The sequence below is a fragment of the Xylocopa sonorina genome, chromosome 3, assembly GCF_050948175.1.
Source record: "Xylocopa sonorina isolate GNS202 chromosome 3, iyXylSono1_principal, whole genome shotgun sequence".
NCBI lineage: Eukaryota > Metazoa > Arthropoda > Insecta > Hymenoptera > Apidae > Xylocopa > Xylocopa sonorina.
This window is the reverse complement of record NC_135195.1, coordinates 7,705,770-7,732,500: the sequence shown is the minus strand read 5'-3', so window position 1 is coordinate 7,732,500 and position 26,731 is coordinate 7,705,770. Positions and strand designations below refer to the sequence as shown.

Sequence of the window (26,731 nt, the reverse complement as noted above, 5' to 3'; positions counted from 1 at the left end):
CTGAAATGTTAAACTCAGATACCACTGTATTTCGGCTGAATCGTGCCATAAACCTTGTCGAACACGAGGTCTTAAGAGCAGATCAATTTCTGAAACAAGTGCATTCACCGCGTATGCGTCCGTTTCCAGAAAAAGATCGAGGAGAGCCGTGCGTTTTTTCCGGATTTTGCCTGGAGTCACTCCTCGAGAGCGATTCGAGAAATTGATTTTGTTTTCGCCACGGATTCGAGGAAATCCTGTTGTTCTCTTGTTGGTAACAGATCCCCTTCGAGGCGCGTTGGAGTTTTGTAATTCATTTAAATCGAGGTTTCTCTTCTCTAGCCAGCTTTCTAAAAGAGCAGAACGATCAAAACACTCGATCGAGCGGTTAACAAATAAATGAAATTGCCATTCGTTTCGGTGTTAATTCGTTTTATTGATAATTAACGTCGAGTCGAGGTTACGAATCGCTGCACTAATATTTCGAACGTATTGGACGTGTCAATCGATGGAAGTGAAATTCATTCGCACTTCCTTATTCCCATAACGCTTCGTTCGTTATTGCAGCGTACTATTCTAGCCAGAACGCTAAAGAACGAGCTCTGTAAATTTCAACCCGCTCGTTACCGTGCGCTTTATGTTGCACGGCAGCGAGGCAGGCGTCCTTTTTTTTCCAGAGAACGCGAAAGAAGTTTGACACAAGCTCTAAAGTGTAATCGCCTTTCGCGAACAAAGGAATGGCTAGGCGTCGACGTTGAAACGGTAAATTATCAAAAACAATGAAGGGAAGAGACGCACCCGACTCTTGGACCGCGTCCAGAATAAGATCAAAAACGTGGAAGCTTCCCATGGCTGGCAGCCTGGTGGGAAACGGTGGATTAAAAAAGTTAAAAGGTAGAGAAGTGTTTAATAGAGCTACACTACCGTCTGGCGAATCGTATTTTGCTACGGATATTGAATGCAAAATTTTACCAAACCCAATAAATATAAATCGTTTAATATTTAATAAGATGCGATCTTACGATCTTAAAACTGAAGAATATCGAACTTCTGTCGATTATCACGAATTATCTCGATAAACTCGACCACTTTCAAACTCATCATATGCAACTATCGAATATCCGTTGTAAATGGAATTTGATTACAACAGAATTTTGCGATTCCAGATCAACACCTAGCCGTTCGTTGGTCTCGCGCCTCGACGCTCAGCGGTGCTCGTTAACATCGCCGCTGGTGATTAATAGGGCAGCCTTTTTGTACTCGAAATCCCCCATTAGAAGCTCGCATTAAAACTCGGCATTAGCCAGACGCTTTTGTTGCCCGTTCAATCTCACGGCGAGTCACCACGATAACTGTACCCTCGACGAATCATCCGTCTGCAACAGAAACTCCGAGATACGTATCGCCGGCCATCTTGCCCGGCGACCGAAGATTAACGAGTTGCTTTATCCGCAGACGTCCGGGCCCCGTCTATGGTGAATGGATCTTAGCGTTTGTCCCGCGCGAAAGGAGGACATTTCCCGCGAAGGTCGGGGAAGAAAATCGTGGGGACCTGCTCGTCGTTCGAACACGAACGATTTCGCTTTTGGACGGGGCACGGTCGAAAGGTGGTACACGATTTCAGGTAGCCTCCTCTTTGGACAGCGTTCCTTGGGACCATGGGCGAAATTAATGTCACTTGCAGCCAGGCGAATGAAGAGATAGACCGCGTGATTTATGGAGGCCCTGTTCGAGGTCGTTAGTCGGTGATAGTGACTTCAACAGTAGTAATTAGGTTCGAGTGCACCCTCATTTTTATGCCCATCCCTTCTTACTTTGACAATTCCTTGTGATATCCTCAACGAGGATATCTGCATTTAATTTGTCTCGTAAGATGTTCGGTGAGGTTATATTTTGTTCGATGTGTGTACAGTTCGACAGGTTTCTCCTCGTTCGAGTAACAGTTGTCTATGTTGTTAGGATCGTTAAGGAAATGGGATGAACTTTTAACACGGAAGCATCTCTGGGTCTAATTTTTTTTCCACGTCGATGGTAAAGGTGTTCCGTTGAGCATTAAAACCATTTGTGATGCTGTACGTTAAGATCATTAAGAGAATGGAAGCAGCGCGTACCTATCTGGAATGTACAAAGTAAGCTTTTAACAGTGGAACATGAATTCGCGAGTAAATTAGCGATAACGAAATTACGATGTAACACAATTTTATGCCGGTACGTGGAATATGTTAAAACGTCGCTGCGTTTCCAGTGAAATAAATCAGGTCGACGCGAGTGCGAATTATATAGGGACACGTTAATGGACGGTAAACTCGCGTAAAATTTGACTTCGCTCCGGACTCGAGTGAATTGAAAATCGACTGCGAGATTTACAAAATGTCTAGAAATCAAGATTTCAAATAATACAAAGTAAATTGAACGCGATACATTGTTCGATTATAAACGAGATGCGAAGTAATAGTTGGAGATAACTCGACTACCGCGTCGGTGCAAACTGAACCTAAACGCTTCGTTTTCTAAGATTTACCAGCGACCAGGCGCGTACGCACGAATAATACGGATGTAATTATCAGGCAGCTGTAAATTGAGGAAGGAGTTGCAGTAAATGCTGCATATTATATGTACGCTATCGTTGTTCGTTACGATCAGTCCTCGTAATTAATGACGCTGCGCCATGCTAATTGTTAGCTACCCGTTGGCAACGCGTGCATCTGCAGGCGTTGCTGATACGTGGCGGATATTGCACGCAAAGAGTGCGTCTCGTTTCGAAAAATAAAAGCGATTCCGTTTAATGCGAGGCAGATATGGGATACGATCGTTTCTTCCTGCGTTTCTACACGCTTTCGTCAAAAGCGCTTCTGCCGCCGTTGAAGCTAATCTTTTTAAGTTAACCAAACGCTAATGAGTTTCCTTTGAATCGCACGATTTGTAGAACAGTGTACCAAGATCTAACGATGGTTCAACGCCGTGCAATTTCGCTTCCGTATGAAATGTTGAGTGCTACGCGCGTTTCCTTGATATAATTACTTGCTCGAAATCCTTCGCAAAGGATTACGCCAAAGTGAAACACGTTCAATCAACGCGGGCTTGTAGTTACACGGTGGATGTGATTTTTCATCCTCGTAACGTCTGCAGGATGACATGAATTTTTTTTACACAGTTGTCGAATATCTCGAAGGTTTCGAGACTTCTCAATGTTTCAGTCGCGAATCGATTTTTCCAGAGAACGCCCCTCTGCGATCCTGAATTGTCCGCCATCGAACGAGACCGAGCTAACAACTTGTAAGGAGTTTCCGAGTTTATTAATCTTGCCGAGGATTGTTTGCCACGTCTGTTTGCGAGAAGGAAACGTAGCGGAACAAATAGATTTTTATCGAGTTTTCCTAAGTTTTCCATTTTACGTTGCAATAATGGTCTCGCCTTAAAGGCTTTCTGTGCCATTGATAGGTTGCGACTGGTTACACAAATTTATATTTTTTTTTCATTCGTTTGATGTCTTTATTTTCTGTTCGACGTAACTATTCCTTTTTAAACGATTGTGATCAGCGAACGGACCAGCTGCCGTGATAAACTAGTACTACATTTCTTTTTTCTACTTTTGACATGGGATAATATTATATCCTTCGTTCCTCTTCTTCGTTTTTTCTCTCTCGAAAAAAGTTGATTGGTTCGTTAGGAATTAATTGCTCCGTCGCGCGTAAAGTATCGCTATCAACTAACACAAGTTCTTGCGGCGTATATCTGTCATCAGCGGCGCAGGATTAAATTGGCGCGTGTAGCATAGATTACCGCAACTTACGCAACGGAAAATAGCTCGAGAAAATCACCCGTTCGAATACGTTTACCCCTTCTCGCGATGCAGCTCAGTGGAACGCAGATACATCTTTCGTACGGTTTCATTTCGACATTCACTGCTCCCAGATATTAAATTAACATTATCAAATAGGCGTGCCAGTTTATATATCACGTATTCCACAATTTATACATTCGAGGCCCAATCTCCACCTCTGGCCAGTGAACAAAACTGCAATTCCTCTGAACTCGAATCGCGACGGCAAAAATATACACGCACACCGCGCATTAAACGAAATAACATTTTCTCCCTGTGTAATTCGCCCACCGGCAAATCCTCTCTGAACCGTCCCCATTACGAAGTACCGGAGCAATTCCCTCCCCCCTTCACGCGGAAGATCAATTTCCATCGAAGCGTTTCACGGGGCTCGAAAAACTGGGTCGGTTCGATCGAATCAATTTTTGACGATCATAAATTGCGTACGGTGGTCGCGCGTGCAGCGCGCACGGCCTCGCATAAACACACACCGCGGACCGATGCATCGTGCTCGATCATCGCCATCGACCTGCTCTCGATTCGAAAAGCGAAATTGCCGGCTGGTTTGGCGCCGTGAGATCGCTCGACCCCACGCCCTAAGGGTCTCGCAGTGAAATTGCACGCGTAATTACTGTGGACGACACTGCGGACCGGGCGTGTCCAGTCGCACACATATCCGTGTTAACTAAATTAAACGCTGCCAGGCTGTATTGTGTACCCCTTATTTCGAGTACCCGGCAGTGATACGCGAGTATGCAGCTCGAATTGGTGGCGAACGCGAGCAAGGGTGGCTGCTGGAGGCGCGATCCGAGCGTCGATTCACGGGGGACACAGGGTTACGATATTTTGAATTCTCTCGCCGTTTGTTGAACCCGCACACTTGCGGCTCGCGGACATCGTGGACTGTTTCAATTACACAGGGCTTCGTCGAGCTGGTCACCGTTCTTCTTTGTGAGCCGAACGGGGGTGTTTTTCGCGGCGATCGGATCGATGCCTTTTCGAGTAAATAGGAACGGGTCCCGTTTTATTCCGACGTGTTGTTTCGAATCGACCAGAGGGGTGAGAAGCGAGCTCTTTGAAGCTCTCGTGGGTTCGTTGTATTTTCGTTGCATACATTTTAACCCTTTGCGCTCGATGACTTTTTCGGTCGGACGGTGCTGCAACTCGAGACAATTTCGGGCATAAATGAATTTATAGAAGAATTAACATACGAAAGTGTTATATTTGGATATATGATCTGTGTTTACATTTTGAAAAAGATAGTTATCGAAGTTCAAGTTCTATAGTGGTGTTTGGTGTGATATTATACAAAACACTTACCAGAGCATTTTGAGTTGCCAGGATTTTGTGGGTCATCGCTGCTAATTCCGGATTCACACCCGATACGTAATTATTGTTTACACTTCCTCTACCACCAATTTAATCATGATCAATTAAAAACTAAACTCGCCTTAAAGCTTTTAAACGAGTGGTGCAAAATTTCGCGATACGTGTGCCCGCTACGACCGTCGAAACTGCACTAACGCTAGACACATCGTATTCAGGACTACAGCCGTAGAGGAATTTGACGTCACAATGTCACTTTCCAACCGAAGACATAAACAGCCTAAGGCACCTATTCACGAACCAATACTTCGCATCTATCAAATGGAGATAACGAAATTCAGCGTAAATACAGCCGCTCCAATTGCCACGCAAAACATCGTGGCGAGGAGAATCCATCGTAAACTCGTACTACCTTGGGATACATTTATTCGAGTAAAATATTACACGACTGGATAACGAAATAATAAAATTACGTTTACTTGTTGAATAGTTTAATCCAGAATAGAAGTTCATCGCGAAGGCACCCACGTAATATTCCCAAGGCGTACAATCGGCTGATAATATACTGCGAATCGATTCATTAGCGGTTCGTTATGGCTGGTGTTATTCATTCATCGGTGTACACCGTTAACCCGTTACGCAACCGCGTGTCCACTTACGCTTTTGGCAAGTGGCGTTCGTTCACCGCGTACGTCCTCCTCCAGGTGGATTTTCCGCGAACGGCGGCCCACACGTGCAACGGGCCCCGCTGCGGTGCATTCCTCGGCCAGGGGAGCGACACGCGTGCACACGAGGGAGGAACGCAGCGTCGAGGAGCTCGCGTGCAACGCGCGTGTGTGTATACGCGTGCATTAGCGACCAGTCAGCGTTTTGATCTCCCACCAGTTTCTATTGTGGCGAACGCGGGGACCAGGCCGGCAACAGGCCATCTTGGTAGCAGTCAGTCGTTGCCTAGACCTCGAGGACGTCGCGAGTGTTCTCCCTACGCGAGGACGGTGATCGTGCTCCGGTGTTTTCTCTTTACTCTTCTGTTTTTCTTCGCCTCGCTCGTTTCGTCTCGATCCTCGCAATTCGTTTGCCCTACGGTGATGTTCTCGACATTTGTGCACAGTGTACCGCTGTGATTGGAGCCAGTGTCAGTGGTCCGAACGAGTGCACTGTTTACTTTTTGGGTTACTTCGAGGACATGAGACTGGGACCACGGGATGCCACCTTACTGGTAATTATTTTCTATTATTGGCCGTGTTCTACGTTTCTGGTCTGTTGGTATCGAAGGTGACTGAAGGGTGGTTTCAGGATTTCGCAATTACGTGTCGAAGCGTGATGATCAGCGTTGTTACCAAGTAATTTTTCATATTCTATGGGTAATACGTTGATATTTGACGATATTTAAAACGAATCGAATTCAATGTAATAATTACTTTAGGAAGTGTAGCAGGTAATATCATTTATATTAGAATTTTCTTATATAACTCATCCAACTTTACTTCAAAAAAGTTAAGAGAACTTGCTCGAACTTTGCTCGTATCTTTACCCGGCTATACATAACCTTCGCATCCATAAATCAAACTCTACCCAACGTCGTAAACCAACGGGGAAACCGTACCAACCGAGCTTCTTTGAAGTTTCGTAACAAAGAAAACAGCTGATAACACTAAATATCCACCCAATCGTCGAACGAGATTCCCATGGAGTCGACTATGAAATATATCAGGCTACCTCGGCAACAGTACCGTTTCCTTCATTAATTTTTACCGCACGAAAATAACGAACCGACATTGTCATCCTGCATTAAAAGTTGGCACACACACCTGCTGCTTCTCCCGTCGTTACTTGAGTCTATTTCCATTTCGCATTCAGAACTTTTCAACGATAAACGCGTGGCAATAACACGCATTTCTGCATCGCGTATTACAACGAACGGGAGACGACGAAAGAAACGACGTTATTCATCGAATGACTTTCCATATTTTCGAGCGCGTTCGCAGCAATTATTCGGAAGGCGCGCGAGGCGAAACGGTTCGATGGCGCTAGACGCGCGACACGGGCACATCTGCGATGCAACAGGTGCAACGAGTTGCAGGGGGTGCATTTGAATAATTGGAACGAACGAGCGAATGGTCATACCGGGGGTATCTCGGATAGGATCGATCGACCGGTTCCATTCAATTCTCGATGTCGTTCGATCGTTTTGCTCCGCCTTTTTCGATAAGAAAACAAAAGGTGACCAATTAAATTAGGGTGGTTAAATGTGATTTTTCGAGGACTTTTCAAGATGTTTCAATAACTTCTACAAAAATTTGACATTTTATTGATCAGATAAAAATATTATAACGTGAAGTAGCACTCTTCTCCGTTTATCCTTGAAAAGTTAATTCGAGACTCATCGAATTCTCGGGACCAGCGTTCTTGGTCCTGTTTTATCGAGGTGGTGATCAGAAAATCGTAGCGGGTGAAATGGCACTTTCCTCCTTTTGTACGTGAGAAGTTAATTCCGGCGACATCCTGGCTGCATTCTTCTCACTGGGGTAGCGACGCGATCACTTCTGACGGATTTCGAATTTGTTCTCCGCCCTGGTTTCCGTGGCTTTCAGCCTGAACGATCGATACGTCCTGCATAGAACAGATCAATCATTTTGCTGCGCTCGATATGACGGATATAATACGAGGCGCGCGTTGACAGCTTTGATTTAGAGAGCAGTCTTTTGTGTCGCGTCTTTTTGTTTCTTGCGGACGGAAACTGTCGGGGAAAGTTGACTGGCTCGAAGAGAATTGTTGCGTGCGTGAATGCTTCTTACATATATATCGCTTTTCCGTTCGGTTCGCGTTGAATTCGTCGTCGACGCGTACAACAGTAGCTATCGAAAGATATCCACACGCCTTTATTCCTATCTTTCAGCAAAAACTTTTATGCTAAAAAACTTTAGCGTTAAAAATTCCGAATCTAATTAACAATTACCCAGGTCTTATCAATGTACTTAATCCGTATCGAAAATATCGTTAAAATCTCGTTAAGGTGAATCAACTGTATTCGACTCTGCTTCAATCATCTTCTGCCTTAATTGGCCTTAACGATATCTTAACGACACATCGAGTAGTCGTTAACATTCCGATATCTATCGACTACAGAGTATTATTCCTCCGCATAAAATCGGAGCGCACCATACGTTACGATGCACTCTCTCAAAAACCATTTGGTCGATCGATTTTTAAAGCTCTCGCGCTCTCACCGGCGACAATACGCGTCAATCATCGTAGCAACTCACCTTTCAACGGGGAGACGAAACACCAATGTACAAACAACCAAAGGCGCCAGGAGCACGCCTCTCTCGAAACGAAAGTTCCCATTGTGTCAACCCTGCGAGTCGAAACGCGGTTCACGATCCCAGGACACCCGGGGCCAGCCATCGTCCGTTCCTCGACTTTCACTCGCGCGTGTGCGTCGCGAGCCGCGTGACTCGACTTCGCGAAAAAAAAACCGCGACGGACGGGCTGGTTTATTCGTCCCGCGTTTTCCGCGGGGTTCGTCGAACGTCGCGAAAACGGAAGGCGAGCGTGCCGTCACGAGCACGAGCGTCGATCGATCGTCGATCAAGCTTGCCGCGCGATCCCCTGAATCCTGATGATCGAACACCGAGGGACGAGAGGGACTGCCGGGTGTGCCGGCTGCTCGAACGCACCGCCGAACAATGACAGCGATTACGTTGCGTTTGAGGGATCGATCGTGATGATGAGCGTCGCGATTCGTCGCGAATTCTTAAATACGCGGCTGACGATAAAATTGTTTTTACGAGCCTCTCGTTTCTTCGCTGAGAGATTTGTTGGCTGTGGATTGCGCTGGAACGTTTCGTGCTCGGAGAACGCTTTAAATGAGGCGAGTGTGGGTGTACCGGATGTACATTTTCAGAGGCTTGATGTTTTCTGGTTAATTAATCAACGTTTAGAGATGGAAGCTGGAAAATTTCGAATCATTCGGTAGATTGATAGGTTTGAATGAAATCTGTTCATCCAGAAGGACGAACTTAATTAAGGGTGGACAGATCGTAGAAAGTAAGCGACGAGCAGGAAGGCCAGAGAGATCTTTCGCCTGTGCAAACATAAATCCACAGAGTCGTCGTTTTTCTAATTCTTCTGAAACCGATGAACCGCGAAGGGAAACTCGAGCTCCATCCGTTCCCACTTCGGTCGGCCATTATCCGTGTCCGATCTTCGACGCTGTTGCCTTTGAACCAGCCACGAATCCTTTCACGTGTCATCGCCTCCGACTGGTTCGCCGTCAACGACTTAAATTGACGCGAATTATAATCGAGCACGCGGTCGAATCGATTCCAGTCACACTTACATCTGGCCGCTCGCACGTGGCAACTTAAGCTTCGCGATCCGTCCGCATCCACCCCCGTGCTTTCTAAAATTACGAATACTCGCCATCCGTCGCTTCGTATTCTCTCGAATACAATTGCGTTTCGCGTTGTTTCAGAACGTAAATCGTATAAGAGAAAAGTTACAAGAAACGAATACGAAACATTGCAATGAAACAGAAATTCCGCTGCGCGCATCGTGCGTCAGCCTCGCCATCTTGGCTGAAACCTCGCTGTCCGCGGGTGAACGCGAGATAAATTGAAACCACCGAGCATCCCGTCGGCGATCCCAGAAATTTCGCTACTGGCGGTGGCCACGCAGACCAGCGGGAAACGTCGACTAATTATAAACGGGGGGAATTAAATCGACCGCGTAAAAACGTGTCGGCGGCGGTGGAGGCGGAGGGCGCGTGCAAGCGTTTTCCACGCACGTCCGCATTCTTCTCGGTGGCGAGCGAGCACTCGTCGATTTAAATACCGCCTGGCCAATTAGAGGGGTTAATTCCTAAGTGATTTATGGGCTGAAAAGGAGCGAGCAGGGATGACCTTACTCGGTGCTCGTCGTTCTGCCTAGAATTCTTGCGCAATCCTCCCCTCATCGTCGTTGATTACTCACTCCCGCCCCGTTAATCGACGACAGATATTCGGACGATCCAACTGGGCTGCGATTCCTCCCCGAATCGCGATAATTAATTCGTCTTTCGACGACGCGTGGATCAGCTGATGCGACCTTCGCGTTGGGACGGTCTGGTTCGTTTTATAGGCTATCCTCGTTCGTATAACACGATCGATTGATTCGTGCCGTATTGCGTGTAGCAGAGTTGCGTAACGGACGATCGATAATCCTTCTGTTCGTTCTCGTTTTACAATATCTTTCGTGTTTATCCGGAACGAGTCGAGACACTTGGGAGGTTGGAAAATTTTCCTAATTAAATGCAACCATTGTTAGGGTGAAACAATTGCCCGAAGTCTTTTAGAGAAAGTTGGCTGTCGTTCTTCCGTACAATTCTTAAATCCATGCTAATTGGTTGCCTAATTAATCATTCGTCCACCGTCCGGAATTTCTTCTACTGTTCGCACTCTGCCGGACCTTGGCGCGTCGTTTATATTTTTAACGCCGACAGTGTACTTTTCAGTACCCCCGCGGCGCGTTTCATTGAATTAACTTTAATTAAAATTGACTTCAATTTTTTTCTCGAACTGGGTGAGGGTCAATCCAGTTAATAGATTAAGGTGGGTGTGCTACGATGAAAGCAGGAAGGTTATGGAATTTTAATGTAATTGGTGGTGGAAAAACCGCTTCGCGAGCGCTGTAAGAAAATTTACTGCACCGTAACCAGACCAGTCGTGCCACGTATTAGTAATTACTTGGTTAATTGTATCCAGAATTATTAATTCACCTTTATTCAAATATTCTTTCCACTCGATTAATTGTATATCGTGACGAAATGGTTAAACAGCGACAGCGTAAAGAAGCAGAGCGCCAATGACATTGCGACGGTTAGTTCGTACCCGCGGAGAAAATGTGGAATTTTGTTTTCGCGCCTAGTGACTCAATTCTTGGCAGATCGCGTAAGACACTTTATTTCGGTGCTTTGTTGTTTCTGCCTGCGTTTCTTGCATAATTAAACGGCTGAGGGTGGAACGGGTAGGTGTCAACCTGAATAGAGATCGGTTTCGTAATTGACGTGCGAGAATCGAGGGGATCGCTGTTGGTTTACTCCGCTTTGATATTCCCGTGGCTTTCGCGGTGCTTACTATTAGAACGATTAGAAGTTTCGAGGTGCAAGCGATTTCGGTTACCTTGAGAGCCGGTCTCGCGATGAGTTTATTAATATTGATGCTATCTTTACCTGAAGTCTGAGATGTTGATGCTCGAGTACAGTTTGTACACGAGTTACTCCTCAGAGGGAATACCTGAGAATATATACGAATCTATATTACAGATACATGAAGAAGACTCCGTGTCAGAGAGGGATGTTTCGTGCGGAATTACAATTATATCGATCGTTTGGTTCTACCAAATTAATTAATCCCTTCGTCTCGTCTAAGAACTCGTCACCATTATGGTGTCAATGTTACCCTAAAATATTCGAAGAACAGTCATATAATATCGAAACTAATTTGATTCTACAAAGAATGAGCAAAGTTGTAAACTCGTCCAACTACTCTGAATGATTCACGATGAAAATGGTGATTGCAATTACCCAGAAACCTTCCCGTCTAGCCGGAACGGATCTAGTATCCTTGGTCACCGTTCTGTGACCGTGATTCTCGAAATTGTCGGAGCACCGCCAGTTTCGGTAACACCTAGACGCTCGTTTTTCTCGTCGGCTCCGATTCGCACGGCCGTCCGTTTTCCTTGGATTCAAAGTGGCTGAGGCGGTGCCAATGGCCAATTGGCAATTTCGCGCCGCGACAAAGGGTTACAAGTCAGTTGGCCACGACTCAAGGCGACCGCGTCGGATTTCATCGAAAGTTCGTTGGATAACGCGCGTGAGATGCGTCGGGCCCTGTTCGCACCCACGCGACGCTCAGTCGAAATTCAGATTCGCGCTCTTCAGGAAAAATCCGCCGTTTCGAGTCAGCTCGCCTTAAATCGCCGGCTTATTCGTCGGTTCGCTGCTCCACGCCACGATTCAAGATCAGAAACGCGCGACATGCCTGGTACGTGACTCAGCCAACGCTTAAATTTAGCCCGACTTGCGCTTAACTCGAGTTTAACCCAAATACTCGGATTCAGGCTTGATTCGGGGATGCTTGAACTTCGACTGAAATTTAGATGGCGGACGAGGAGACCCCAGCGCGAGCAAACTAACGCGAACCGAATTTAAGCGGATCGACGAGCAAATTTTAATGCTCGCCTTTGCTTTTCGGTGTCTCGTTAAATTTTCTATTAAATGAGCTGGCGATTTTCACTGAATCGTACGTTGTAAAACAAAGTTACGTTATTCCACGGAGGAGAACTTTGACCGTTGAGACTGATCTGATTTCTCCTAATTGAAAATCAATTTCAATGTTGAATACACCCACTGATAGTGTAACTTTTCTTTTCAATTGTAGTAAGAAGAGTTAGTCCTTTCGTTGAAATTCCCGTGGGGAACCGTAAACAATTGAAAGTTCCCGCGGAGCGATGACCACTCGAACGGTTTTCGGGCACCGATCGGGTCATGGGCTTGTAACAAAAACGGTTTCGAAACTCTCGAGAATAAATATCGGAATATCGGGGGCGTTCCGTTGGAAATTTCCCGGCGTTCGATAAGTTTCAAGTAGTTGGCTTACAGTTTCCGGTAGGCCAATTAGCCTCTGATCCTCGAAAGTTCCGGCTGCGCGGCGTGCATAATTCCGCGTTGCAGCTACCGTTCGCCTGCGGTTTGACAGGTTGGCATTTTTAATGACAAGCGAAATTGCGGCCCGAATCGTTGCGTCCTCGTGCTGGTGAGCTGAGTGACCTGCTTCTTGTCGGAGTTTCCGGTCGAACTTCCCTCTCGCTCCTTGGAACTTCGAAACCGGGTCGTTCGAACCCTTTCAGCCGACTCCTCCCTCCCCAGGCGCTGCATAATGAATCCAGGACGATTGACTTTATTGGCGTTTTGGTCCTTTGAATTATGCTACGTGCAGCGATATTATCACACGTGTAGCTTGAACACGTTCGAGCCATATTCGAGCCATTGAATAAGTCTTTAAGAAAAGCTCGATGAAACAAGCATTCCGTTTAAAACTTGCGAGTAACACCGGAAATTTTAGCTAATTTTAAACGGAATATTCATTAAAGTAAATATACAGCGATACTTTCGAAGGGGAGTATAATTTAGCTTCGTTTGTAACGTGCTAAGCATTTCTACCTTAGTTTACAACTGTACTACTCGCTTATTCATATTCTATTAAGTGGCGAATGATTTATGCCCGGATGAGAGAGCGTGTACGCGCGGGAGGGTTTTTGGCACGAAAGTTGGAGGATTCGTAATCGCGAATATCGCGCGAGCATTTCTTCCCGCTCGTTCAAACGAGGATAAATCGATTATGAAGAGGATGCACGCACGCACGAGTATATCTGTACGCGTCAAGTAGACTGAATCGACGGATAAATTAGAGATGGCGGTGGTTCAAAATGCAGATTGATCGACCGAGATAAGATTAAGCGTCGTGATATAAAGTGGTGGAAGCGTGGTGGAATCAATTGAGCCTCGAGGAGGATGATAGCAGAAAGTACTCTTCGATGTGATTAATAATAGGCCAGATGCAAATTAAGTAACACGAAAGGTGGAAAAAATCTGAGGAGTGATGTATCCATTCGCGATTATAATAAATGATGATTTTAGAATTAGAATACTTGGAGAGTGTAATCTGCTATGTTTGCTGATATGATTACTCGTACGAAACAATAGATGCATATTGTACTCGGATGAGTTGCTATTTTAAAACGTATCCAATGCCCAGAACGGAACGGAACGGAACGTTTAATTCGTCTTGTAGTTTTCTAATTAGGTTCTTCAGCGACAGCTCATCTAACAGCTGTCTCAGTGTACGAAAATCTTTGCGCTAATTGAAGATTTAGAGCGGTTCGAAAATAACTCAACACAATTGACAAAACGCACAGGGCATATTTACATTACAAAATATAAGGATCCTTGCAATCCTCACACTATATCGAATCTGACGATTTCCAACGAGCGTTCAGAGTTCAGCGTAGTAGCTAAAATCGTGATCAACCGCCAATTCCAGCAGCAAACATCCGCCACTTTTCTCATAACACCAATTTCATCGTAACACGCCAGCAATTGAAGCTGATAAAAAGGACGCGGCAGCGGCGTCTATTTAACGCCACTTCATAACGCTCGAGGGAAATTGACGCGCGACAGGGCCAAAGCCTCCGGTTCGACGCAAGGGTATCGATAATCGGTACACGGTGGAAAGTTCGCAGACTATCGGTCGGCCCCCGTCGTCGATTGAAAACCGCTTCCAGCCGGGGTTACCGCGTCGAGCCTCTGCTTCGTCCTCACCCCCTGTCCTTCGCGCGAAAACTCCACCACCGACGACCGCCACACCCACGGTTATCCCGCTGCTTTTTTCCCGGACGCGAGCTGCTCCCTACCGTGCTTTCCACGGAGTCGCGCGATTAATGCGCCATTAAAGGAGATTGGAAATCCTTTCGTCGGGGACTTTCGTCGCCAGGCTTACGAACCGGCGGAGTTCCCACGAGCATCGCCGCGCAGCCGTCCATGGTTTTGCATTCCATTTGCAAGGGAACGTTCCAGCCAGAACGGACGCGTTTCGTCCTGCCGTGGGTGCGCTTGGGTGCGAACGCGTCGCTCGCGACTCCCGCCGGGGTGAGATCGCATTTGCATCAGGCGAGTCGATCTCGAAGGAGCGATACGATCGACTTGTTTTTCCGGACCAGCCCTCGCTCGAGTCGAGTTCTATTGGCGAACTGGCTCGAGGGTACGAGCGGAAGTCGTGGACGCTTAGCAAAGGGACTTAACAATGGCAGGTGAACGGAGTTGCGTGCGGTTCGAGTACAGTAACCGGGTGAAACTGTATTGGTTCGAGGATGGGTTGCGTCAGGTTCGAGATAGTCGAAAGGAATTGAACGTTTGTGCAATTAATCGAAGAGACACAGTTTCGAGGGATCAACGGTTTTCCAATTTTTCAATAGTGTTGCGCATGTTTTTGGTAGTCGTGTAGCGAGATTAATTTCAGGATAAAGAGGATCATTACGGTTTGTTGGTAATCCAATCGCGGCGATTCCGTGGCTCGAATCGAACTGAAAATTGTTACCTGTGTTTTGGGATGTGTATAATGAAATATGCGGTGGTGGTAGTTGATCTTTAATCGCAATGGATATTATACAACGGTGAAACGTTATTGAAGCTCGATATGTAACAATCTACGTATGACTTTCCATCCGTCTCGTTATCTATTATCCATCGTATAATTATCGGAGCGACTATCTAATCTACTTACCAGATTTGACGGGTTGCCATTAATCTCGGGTGGTAGAAGCTTCAGTTTGAATTTAAATGAAATTTAGACCTCGGGAACGCCTGATCTCGTCGATTATAATCAAAGTTCAAAGACTGACGCGAACAGACGTGGCGAAGTTCTGGCAGACGAATTTTCGTGATACGTTACGTTAGAAAGCTTCCACGTCTCGCCGTCTCGAGGGAAATGAGATGGTTAATGAGATCGTTTGAATTCTAAAAGCGTCTTAGATGAGATCGTATTTAAGAACCCTTACACTTCCAGTGATTTCCTCGTCGCTTTGAGAAATACCATTACCAGTTTTTCACTTTTCACCAAATCATAAATATGAGAATACTTATTGAATAAACTATCGTTTATTATATATTTTTCATGTCTCGAAGTGAACTCGAGAATTGATATGCTACGAATAGTTATGGGGACAGAACTTCTATCCTCTCAATGTTTTTTTCCTTTTTTCAAGACGATCGATCGGTTGTTAACGTTTTAAGACAACCGCCAGGTCTCATACGCTGCGCCATTCTTTTATCCGGCTACCACGAAACCGCAAAAACATCCGCGACTACAGGAAGGATCGAACTTGTTTCAACAAGCAAGAAACATCGACGTCCATCGCTCTGCACGTTATTTACACAAGATCGTCCGAGCTCGGGCCACTTGGCTCTTTAAAGAACCATTCAATGGTCTGGAATCGTTTGGAGGTCACCGTGCGTGTTTGCGCATTCCTTTCTTGGTATTAATACCATGATACAACGTTCCATCCGGAGAGTGAACACGTATCTCTCGTCCAAAGTAAGAAACTGTTCTTTTTTTAACAGTTACGGATCGTTTCGTGGAAAACGCGCACGGAGACCTTTTTCTGTACAAAAACTCGGCAAAGGGACACCCGTCGAAGCGACTCGTACAAATTAATTTCATCTCAAGCCTCAAGAATCAGCATCGAAAATTTCTGCCTATCGATCTTCCTCTTCCGTCCCGTTCGATCGGTCGACTGTTTCCCTCTCGTCGCTTCAGCTCGAGGGGAATCCAAGACCGTTTAAACAGCATTCCAACGCGAGCCACCGGAGCCAGCGATGAATTTAATCCGATTTCCCGGCATCATCTCTCGCGTCTTTCGAATAACTCTCGAAATTTCCACCTCGATCCGAGCGAGATCGAGATTCTACTTTCCACCGCGACGCGCTCCTGCTCTGCCACCCCCGACCGCCCCCGTTTCAACGTCGATTACCGCGGCCAATTACCGCGGGACAATGCGCGCGGCAATTACGCGAGCTACGATCGGATACAATGCGAGGAAAAAGAACGCCACCGTGCTCTGTTTACGTGGAAACGTAAACGGCGAGGTTGCGAGAGAGCCAGCCAGCCAGCTACGACATTGAACTTGGCCCCGTGCCGGAAAGTTTTTAATTTATTCGAGCAACCTCTGCCCCCCTGCCAGTCTCAGCTCTCTTAAGGGAATCCGACGAGTCGTTCCACGGCTTCTTTTCCCCCTCGATTCACATGGAAATGGTTTGTTTACGGGATAGTCGTGGTTACCTGTTCGCGGATACGATCCTGGAATCGCTTAAAACTTGCTCATATTTTTCTGTCGCCGTTCGGCGAACTTTGTAACCTGGGCACGTCAAAGACGCGTCTTTTAATCTTAAGCGATAGTCGCACGGAAGATTCATTCTGAAAGCGAGGTACTCACTTCTGTTTATACGATCAGTCGACTCGTCGCCTCTGATGGAGGGGTTCCTTTGGAAACGTAATTTTTAAACGCATCGCAGGGATATCCAGTTGGAATCTCGGTTCAGAGATTCCACGCGTCGAACGATTAACATCGTCGTATATCTCTAATTACCAGACGGACCGCGAACAATGAGCTTGCTTTACTTTCATGCCGCATGTTCCTCCGCGTCTCCAACCCCTTTCCACCGTATCCCACGCGCCTCCGTCCGACACACTCTGTTAAGACAGGCGGCTCAGAAAAACGATTTCTCATCGCGGCTAGAAATTTCCATGAAGACAACGCGCACAGTCGTCGGTTAATCGCGAATCGATCTCGAGCTGAACGCCTCCTCTCGCCCCTTCTACGCGGGGCGAAATACCTTGCGGTGTGTTCGACGAACGCCCAGCGCGTTTGCACAGGACGAAACAGCCGCTTCGGCTCCCTCCTCGTGCCCGTATAGTTTGTGGGAAAAGTAAAACGCGTAATCGCGCTCCGTCTCGCTCGTTTAACGAGCGGAAACATCATTAACGCGCGCGTACGTAGGCCGACTCTTTCTTGCCCCCGGATGTGTTCGACGCCCGCCGCCACCGCCGGTGTCTTCGACTCTTCTTCAGCCTGTTCCGTTCCCCTCGTTCTCCTATCCACCGCCACGGCGTGCCTCCTTTCTTCTTCGTCGTACGGCTCTGAAATCCATTGTGCACGCGGTAGCCGTTGTTTCTCAGGGACGCGTGGCGTGGGAAGGTTCGCAGGGCCTTAAAGTTCGCCGCGCGGCCAGCCAAGGTGCTCGCGAGCCGGCGGATCCCGAGGCGAGGCTCCAGGGGCCTCTCTGGAACCGATTCGCGCGTGCACGCGCGAGTTACCAGCCGTTGCGCAACCGCTCACGCAGGACCAATTAAGCGATTACGCGAGCCGCGAGTAATCAGCGTCGATCCGTGACGCGAGAGATAATTACACGCGGTTGGGTCGCGATCGTTCGCCAAACTCGTGACCCAATTTTTCTCGGCCACGGTGTTGGGCTCGTCGCGGATGAGGAAGCTCGGGGGTGTTTCGAGGTTTCGATGACGAAACTCGAACGTCTCGAGGTCTCGAGTAGCCGGGAAAATAGCATAAATTCCGGTAATCCGGATCGTGAACCCGTGCTTCCAAGTCCCGCAACGGTTAACCTTCCGACTCTATTGTGTCTCGAGCGTCGAACAATTCAAGCACTGATATCGTTGTCTCGTTTTCTCTGTTGCAGCCGAAAGAACTCGATCGTTCTCAGGACACAGCTGTCCGTGAGGGTGCACACCATCATAGGTGAGTACGTCGGAGGCGCGATTCGAATCTAGCCGGGGGGCTCCCACGATCCACTTGAACGGATCATCCGATTCACGATTCCGCGACCTCCAACAGCCATCGCTGGGTCACATCTTGCTCTACTAGCTGCGTTTCGGTTCGAGGATCGATAGAGAGTCGTTAGCCGCCCGGAGGACATCGTCGTCCCATCGGTGGACATCGGTTCCGTGTCAATATCGCGGATCCGTCGTGAATCGGATGATATAATAACGTTCGAATGTGGGACATCGGGCTTCAGTCGACGAGCTAACTCGTTGGAGAAAGTTGGGCTCGTAAACGATATTTTATTTCGTCATTTCCTCTTTCGCTCGATCGCGTTACTTTTGCGATTAGTTTGGTTACAGCGACATTTTAATCGCGAATGATAAACAGGTAGCTTTACGAACGATTTTATTCGCTGGATTTTATCATCTACCGAGCTACGAGGATTGAAACATCGAACCATCAGTCCGAAAACCACTGATGTCCATGTATTTCGTTTAATTCGGAACTTTCGAACGTTCACGCGTTCCGCATTACAAAACCGCGGAAAAATCGCGGCAACGAAGATGGCGATACCGGGGGATTTGATTGTAAATTCGCGACAAAATTAACAACGTTCAGCGCCGAGCTTATGGAAACAATTTTCACGGTGTGTTAATTTCAACTAATTGGAGATCGCGATATCGAATAACGCCGATGAATAAACCCGTTCCGCTGCGAATATTTGACCAGAAACAACGACGGGGCGTTGGGCAACGGTGTAAATGTTACAGCACGGTTTTCGAGTTACACCGCGGGCCCTAGCGTGTAACAGTGACAGGGATCGCGATGAATTTTAATGAATTAATATCGCGGGATCACCGCGCGGAACCTTTTACGTTTCCGTCGTCCGTAAATTGAAAATGATCAGATTACGCGTATCAGATCCTCGCGCGTTAAGTGTTCGTGATGGATCGCGACGTACCGCGTAATTATCGTTCGAAACGGCGTCGCGGATCGATTTTAGAGGGTTGAACCGCGCCACGAGGCCGGACTGGACCCTCGAGGAACGACTCGACGCGAAAGTTACTATTCGAGATAATTCTTTTCGATGGAAACGTCGCGGAGAGTAATGATCGGTGTATAAAGTGCAGAACAGTGTACCGGCAACCGGCAAAAATCGGCCCAGGGCATCTAGGGAGCGGTAGCCATTAATCACCGCGACAGGTGATGGTTAACCACGCAATGCCGGGTAAAAACTGAGCCCGCTGACCACGGTGCAGTTCCTCTTTCATCCCTGGTAACTCGTCCGGTAAATTTAGGCCCGCGATTAGAAACGATCGTGCAAAGATCGTTCGTACGAGACATTTTTTTTATCTAGGATACGAAATTATTAGATGACAAATTCTATGTAAATTTATCGCGATTCCATCTCCTATTAAAAGGTGGAAACAGAACCGGAACTCTCTCTCTCTCTCTCTCGTACGCGCAACAGTACTCGAGATACCCATCCAACGTCCCGTTTACCATTACAAACCATCGCAAACTAACAACGAGCCCTTTTTTCCTCTCGATTCGCGGAACACGAAGAAAAGTGTAACGTAGTAGGGGTCAGGGGTTAACAAATACACCCTATTCAAATGTAATTGGGAAAGCGATTACGCGGAGCTGACCTCGTCGGAATTACCCGTTTCATCGAGCAATTAGAGTAACGTGCTCGAGGCGTATCCACGCGGCTCATCGCGGACGGTATTTTTGCGGCTCCCTGGTAGCAATTATCCACGAAGCGTCGTCGCCCTCGCCGTGTGCATCCGCGGCGTCGCGGGAACGGGTGAAAGGCGCCCTCTCGACGCTTGGGGCGGTCGGCCTCTCGGCTCAATCAGAATATTACCGGGGGAAAATTGAATCGCGCGGCACGCGACGAGATTTCCCGTTGAAATCACCGTGAAAATGGGCTCTTCGCGCCCAGAGATGCTCGCGTCACGTCGCTTTTTCTGATCCTCGTAGAAGAAAGGGGGTGGAAAAAAGAAGGAGAGATTGATCGCCCGCGGGACGACGGAGGCAACATCTTATTTCGTCAATCAACCGGGAAAAGACGTCAGGTCGAGCGAGATGAAATTCAACGGGGCGAAGGGGTGGAATGTAATAAATGATCGGTTGTTACGGTGACGAGTGGCGTGGGACATCCGTGTGGGATCTGTTAATTAAAGATTGTCAGAGACGAACGTGTCTCGAGATGCGCTGTGAGTATCAAGCTCGCGGCGCGCTGCGTTTAAAAGACCTTTCATCTTGTGGCTAAAAGTCGTTGCCATTTTAGGTTTCTACTACTTGAAAATAAGTTGACTCGTGCGAGCGCAAGCTCCAGCGACTTGAATTCGTGTAACTTGAGTAATTTCGACGAGACTTTAGCGACACGAGTAAATAGAGGGAAGAGTTGAAGTAACGAAGGAGCCTGGATCTTATCGTTAACCTTACTTTTATCGTTGGTCTTATGTTACCTCGTTTATTGCACAATACACGCGTATTTTCAGAGCCACTTGTAACAGTTATCAAGTTTCCACGGTACACAGTGATTACTTATATCTTCTCTCGTTCGTGATCTTTTTGATTTCGATTGTACTCTTCATTTCTCGTTCACAGTCGACCTTTTTTGTCGTTTCCCAATATTTCTTACCGAGATTTTCGACGGTTCCGTCGAACCAGTTTAATCTGAAAGAAAAACGTTGGACCGTTTAAAACGAATGTACCGCCTGCGACTTTTTTCATTTCATTTCAGTCCACTCCGTGCCTCTCCCACGGTTAATTAATTCCATTTCAAAAATCTGATGCGTTAACCCGGCGGTATGAAAAAAAGAAAAGTCTCCGAGCCTTTCAAGCCGCGCAGTTCATTTAAAATATTCTCAGGAAAATCTTTAGCGAAGTCGTTTCGTAATATCTGGTTACTTAATTTCCGCAGATTATTTCATTCACGGTTACTAAATATAACATTCCTCGGTACGTAACGTAGCGTGCCGTTAGGGATCTGAATGCTTCGCCTCGTAAAAGCAAATTATATGTTTTAAATTGAAATATGCGCATTTATTACCTGGTTGGCGAGTGTTTTCTTTTAAAAGCGAACATTGCTCGACGCGGGGCGCAGCAAATCCTATCTACGTTTTCAAATCTAAATCAAGTGCAGGATTACGATATTCGAGATCTCACCTTGATATCAAAGCCTGATTTATAATAAAGAGGCCACGTAGCGGAAAAAACTCGAGCGTAGAATAATTCACGCTTTTACTTTAATTGGAATCCTACGATTCTCTATTCTCGACCTTCAGGGTGTTAAGTATTAATGAAAATCCATTTTTTATTCGACTGATAGGAATCGCTTGATAGCATTGGCCGTACGTAGAGAGTAGTTTAAGGTCGTTGGAGAAGGAACCAGTATAACAAACTATCTATTTCTCTAAGGAACATTACATACGATGAATACTAGATTTAAAGTTAATGATCGTTCATCATGCTTCAAAATAGTATACAGAATTCATCAGCAGTGATAGTCAGAAATTTCGTGTAATTATCAATTTCGTTACCAATGTTACCCTCTTATCGCCCCAATTTACCATTCACAAATCGCACCGCGTTACCACTTGAACGTGTTGAAACGAAAGGAACACGTCTTTTCCCCGTGCGTTATATTTATCTGCGCGCAAATCAAAAGAAACAGAGGCGAAACGTTTCTCCAGCCCCGGTTGTAATCTCGCAATTGCAGCTCGCGAAATTCGGTTAAACGGGTTCCCGTTCGTTTTGAAACGTGACGCGCACAATGCTCGCCTCTGCTCGTTATTTTTTAACGAACGGAAAGAGGAAGAGGGGTGCGGCAGCGTTCCGTTTCCTAATGTCTGCTGTGGCCCGTACGAGTTTCTGATCGCCGATAAAAAGTTCGCGCCGCGAATTTTATCGCGACGCGTCGTTATTTCAGCCGCGTAAGGCCCGACTGCGACGTCTGCTCGCTCGCGCGTGTGTAACCGATCTAACTAACTGCAATCGTGATTGTCCTCGTGTTCGAGGGCGTTCAATCTCGAGTATGTTGTTGCATCGCGCGCGTGCATCGCGAAATCCAACTCCCACGAGCCGAGTAACCCTTGAACCGCGTTTTTATTCGCGCCACGCTTGTCTCGAGTCGTTACTTCTTCGCGTCGCACGGTTAGGCGGTTCACGGTGTTCCTTTGTCGTCACGGATGGAAGAATTTTCGTGACAGAGTCGTTGCAGCGCGAGGATCGCGATAATGTTTGCATTACAGGCAGATTGGCTCGAATTTTAGGAACGAGAAACAATGCGCGCATATTTTTCAACGAAATATGGCCAAAAAACAGAACCGAAATCCGTGCAATAACTGAAATTGAATTTCTAATCGTTTCCCGCTATTTATCGACGAACAATGGGCCGTTTTTCATGCGATTCGATTCTCCGCGCGCGCTTTCGTCACACAATCGCAAGCGGAACGCGTACGAGACTAATCGAGTTTCAGGATATTCGGAATTACATGAATTTCTATGGGCCAGGCACACGCGAGAAATCGTTCCCTAAATATGTTAACGACTGAACAAAAGCAGACAAACTGCTGGTAAATCCGTGGAGATTGCATCGTCGAAATATTTCTACGTTGCTCGCGAGGCTTTTTTCGTATTCCATCTTCAATTGATAGCCGGTAGGAAATGAGTCCGCCGCAAATGACCGGCCAGCCAGACATGCTAACCAAACTCTGCACGATACGAGCTGGGCGAATCGAACGACACGAAATTCTCGCGTCTGGCCATCCGCAGAATTCACCTGCGGGCCGTATCCGTTCGTTGAACCCCGGGAAGATGGTGGTGGAGCGATGATCGAAGGTCCAGAACAAGCGGGCGAAAAAATGAGGAGTACGAATAAAGAGGGTGGAGGGAGGGGGAGAGAGAGAGAGAGGGAGACAGAGGCGCGGAAGTCGACGTTGGACCGTGCCGTTTTACATATTTTAACGGTGCTTCTTGTATATACCTTCGTCTCTCGTAAAACCAGACGGCCCTTTCGCTTGTTCTCGATATTTCGTCGCTTCCTGGCGGCATCTATATTTCAACGGGACCGAGTCGCTCGTCCGTCCACCCCTTGGCGGGGCAGTCGCGCGATTCGTTATTGCGGATGATTAAAGCGACGCGATTTTCCCGGTCGCGATCCGCCGCGTTTCAATTTACTTGATCGCTGATTTCTGTTGGAGAGATTAAGTGATTTCCAGCGGATTCAATTGAATCCTTTAACGCGTCTGTCGTTCGAGTTAATGGCACTCGGAGTTGACCGTTTCGCGGATTCAGCGTGGCTGTTCTTTTTTATACGAACATCTGGAAACATATCGAGTTCCTCGATCGGACATGTGTTGTTTTTAGTGTACCAGGAAATTAGTTGGAACCTAGACGATTCAGCGAGAACGTTACTCGTCTCCTCTGTCACGGGTTACAGACTCGCGTCGTTAATTGCTCTGTAATTGCTAAACGGTTTTTATACGCGAATAAAGACACGGATGTCGTACGCACGAGTAGATTGTAGAGTCTTCTTTAGCGGCGGAGAAACAATCGACTCGCTCGTCATCGATCGCCGGACCGGCCCCAATGGCCTCACGGTATAATGATTTGCTCGTTTTAATTTCGCCCTGGAGCAACGCCAGTTCCGCTTGTAAAATTCTCGATCCCGTTATTAGTAATTCGCTCGTTAATAATCGCGGGCTCCGCGGCCTCGTCCGTCCCTGGCAGGATCACGAAATTTCGCGTGTCGCTCGCCCAAATTCGTGACCAGACACGTCCCACCAACCCGGAGCCCGACGATCGCATAGATCTCGAACCTTGTACGCCACGCGAGGATATATAATTCCTAATTAATCTATCCGCGTTCCACGTAAGCGATCTTTTCGGACGACGATCATCTTGGAACGTGTTTAGCGATTACGCGGCTCGTGGATCCTCTGGCGGAGAGGTTAACTAACATAATTACGAGGATAGAGAGAAATTTTGATCGTTTAGGATGTTGATAGGGTATTAATGCTGATGAGAATTGTAAAAACCGTAGATTCTGCGAATTTTAGTGTACTTTGGTTTTATTAGTATTGGGTGTACAGTAGATTTTGCAGTCGAGATTGCGGGTAATTAGCGTAACAACGGGAAGAAAAATTTCGCGTAGAAAATGCTTCGAGAGCGAGATTACAGTTCACACGCATCACGCGACACGGGGAGTCACGTTTCGTGCAACCTCAGCAATTGCAACCTAGTTTCGCTTATCCTTGAAATAGATTCTAGTGCATTTTCTTGCCACTTTCTGTTTGCGCGTTGAACATTTCGTCGGTTACGATTAATAAAGAATTAATCGATTTTATAAACTTTATCCGGTACGACTTGTTAGTTCTTATTTCTGCTATCCTCTGTTTCAACGGCATCTGGTGGCTAAAAGCGGCTTTCGAACTTCGTTATATCGCGTTCGTCCGACAAAATGGCTGCAGAACGCTTTGTCCGTCTTTTCTTTTATCGTGTCCGCGACGCTCGAAAAACTCAGCAAATTGCCAATTTTTCCGGCAACGAATTCTATCTCCTTGAAGCAATTTCCTGAACTCCAACGCTCGCCTTGCGAACGGTTCTATTATGATCGCGTTTTTTCTCACATTTCAAGCGTCAGAACATCGTAATATAAATACGATTTATTATATGCATCGCAGGAGTGTTCCAGTTAGAAAGAACGTATGTACATACGAGGAGTTATACGTTCGATTAATTAAAAGCTTGTCTAGTATAATCACAGTGTTGGTAACCGGTCGTTTACGCGAGTAACGAGCATGCTCGCGGTTGCTTCAGATCACGCGAAGCGTGACGCGGCCGACACCTCGCACCTTGCCGCGCGCGATTTTCTTCGTGGCGCCACTCGCGAAATCCTTCGCCTTAACAGCCAGCCACCGCGAACAGCTGTCGGAGGAATCGTCTTTTTTCTACGTCTCAGACATACCTCGCCGCCTCCGACGGAAATTGTCCAATTAAAAGCCGTGTTCTTTCGTCGGATGACACCAGTGGCGCGAAACGACAATTTCCTATCAACCCCATATTCAGATTTATAGAGAGATTAACGTAAAATATCTATGGCCAAGCCAGGTGACTCGTTACAGGTTACATTTTTTTTTCTGTTAGCCTGATCGAATAGAATGCTTAACAGGTTCAGAGATATTCTCTGTTTTTATCCATACTTTTTTTCATCTGCAACGATGTTTTGAGTAACGTCTAGGTGCATCGTAAATGCACCTCCAGCAGATAGAATTATATCAGTTAATTCAGTTGATTCATCGATATCGAGGAAAATCGCGAAGATTTCTCCAGCAAACATACGGACAAGAAGGACGCACCCGCTTTCTCGATTTTCGGTTTCGCAACGACCCTCCGTCAGCCCATCCTTCAATGAAAGAGGATACGCACAAGGAGTTGCAACGTCGCGTTACGAGCCGGTGAGCTTGCTTAACATCGCGAACAGAGACGGTTCCCGTCTCGCGTAGAATAAAAAGAGAGAGGGTTCTGCTTATATGGCCACTGATTACGAAGAGGCCAAGGGCCCCAGGGCCTTGGGACCGCTATTCTTAGAAGATAGGTCCTCGAGCCTCTCTCTCTCTCTCCCTCCTACCCTCGCTCGACCCGCGTCCCTTTTCCTTCTTCTTTTTTTTTTCCACTTGCGCCTCGGCGCACCGCTCGATTCGGACTCTTTCGTCTCGTATACGGGCCCCTACAGCGATTCCTAATTACCCGCGGTCTCGCGTATACGCCCGTCCCTGCTTCCACCCTTCGCCTCGCTACGCGACAGCCTGGCATGCATAATGCATTCGATGATCGCGTGATAGCGGCCGATTATGCGGCCGCGCGGGCCTCCTTTTCCGCGAAAGGAGTCGCGAATTGGGCCCCGCGGACCGTGACTCGACGAGTAACACGGGCGTGGCTGGCCAAGAGGGAATGAAACACAGGCGGGCAGATAAGAACGCATGAATGAAAACGATATTTTTCCTCCCTCCTCTCCACCCCTAACTTTTTCCTTTTCGCGTACCAGTGCCGTACGGCCACGCGTGTGCACGCTAGGCTTCGTCGAGCCCGATGCAACCGTCGATACGCTTTGCGGCGCATGCCGGTTTTCTTTATTCGGGAATACGCCGGTGGGCTTCGAGAATGTTTCAGCGATCCGTATCGAAACGAAAGTGGTTTTTAATTCGTTTGGATTTCAGC

At 47.1% G+C, this 26,731-nt stretch overlaps 2 protein-coding genes across 5 annotated transcripts in view; one reads left to right on the top strand and one right to left on the bottom strand.

Moving 5' to 3' along the window:
* LOC143422093 (RISC-loading complex subunit TARBP2) overlaps positions 1-26,731 on the bottom strand; it is a 373,185-nt gene that overhangs the window by 172,761 nt on the left and 173,693 nt on the right. The gene's annotated exons all lie outside the window — the stretch shown is intronic.
* Fhos (Formin homology 2 domain containing) overlaps positions 1-26,731 on the top strand; it is a 187,527-nt gene that overhangs the window by 103,175 nt on the left and 57,621 nt on the right. For 3 of the 4 annotated variants that reach the window (XM_076892438.1, XM_076892440.1, XM_076892442.1), the window contains exon 3: positions 18,417-18,475. In XM_076892438.1, coding sequence (XP_076748553.1) covers positions 18,417-18,475 — 59 coding nt within the window. Of the gene's footprint in view, positions 1-6,208; positions 6,348-18,416; positions 18,476-26,731 lie in introns of those variants that run through there. The other variant, XM_076892439.1, reaches the window with a different exon arrangement.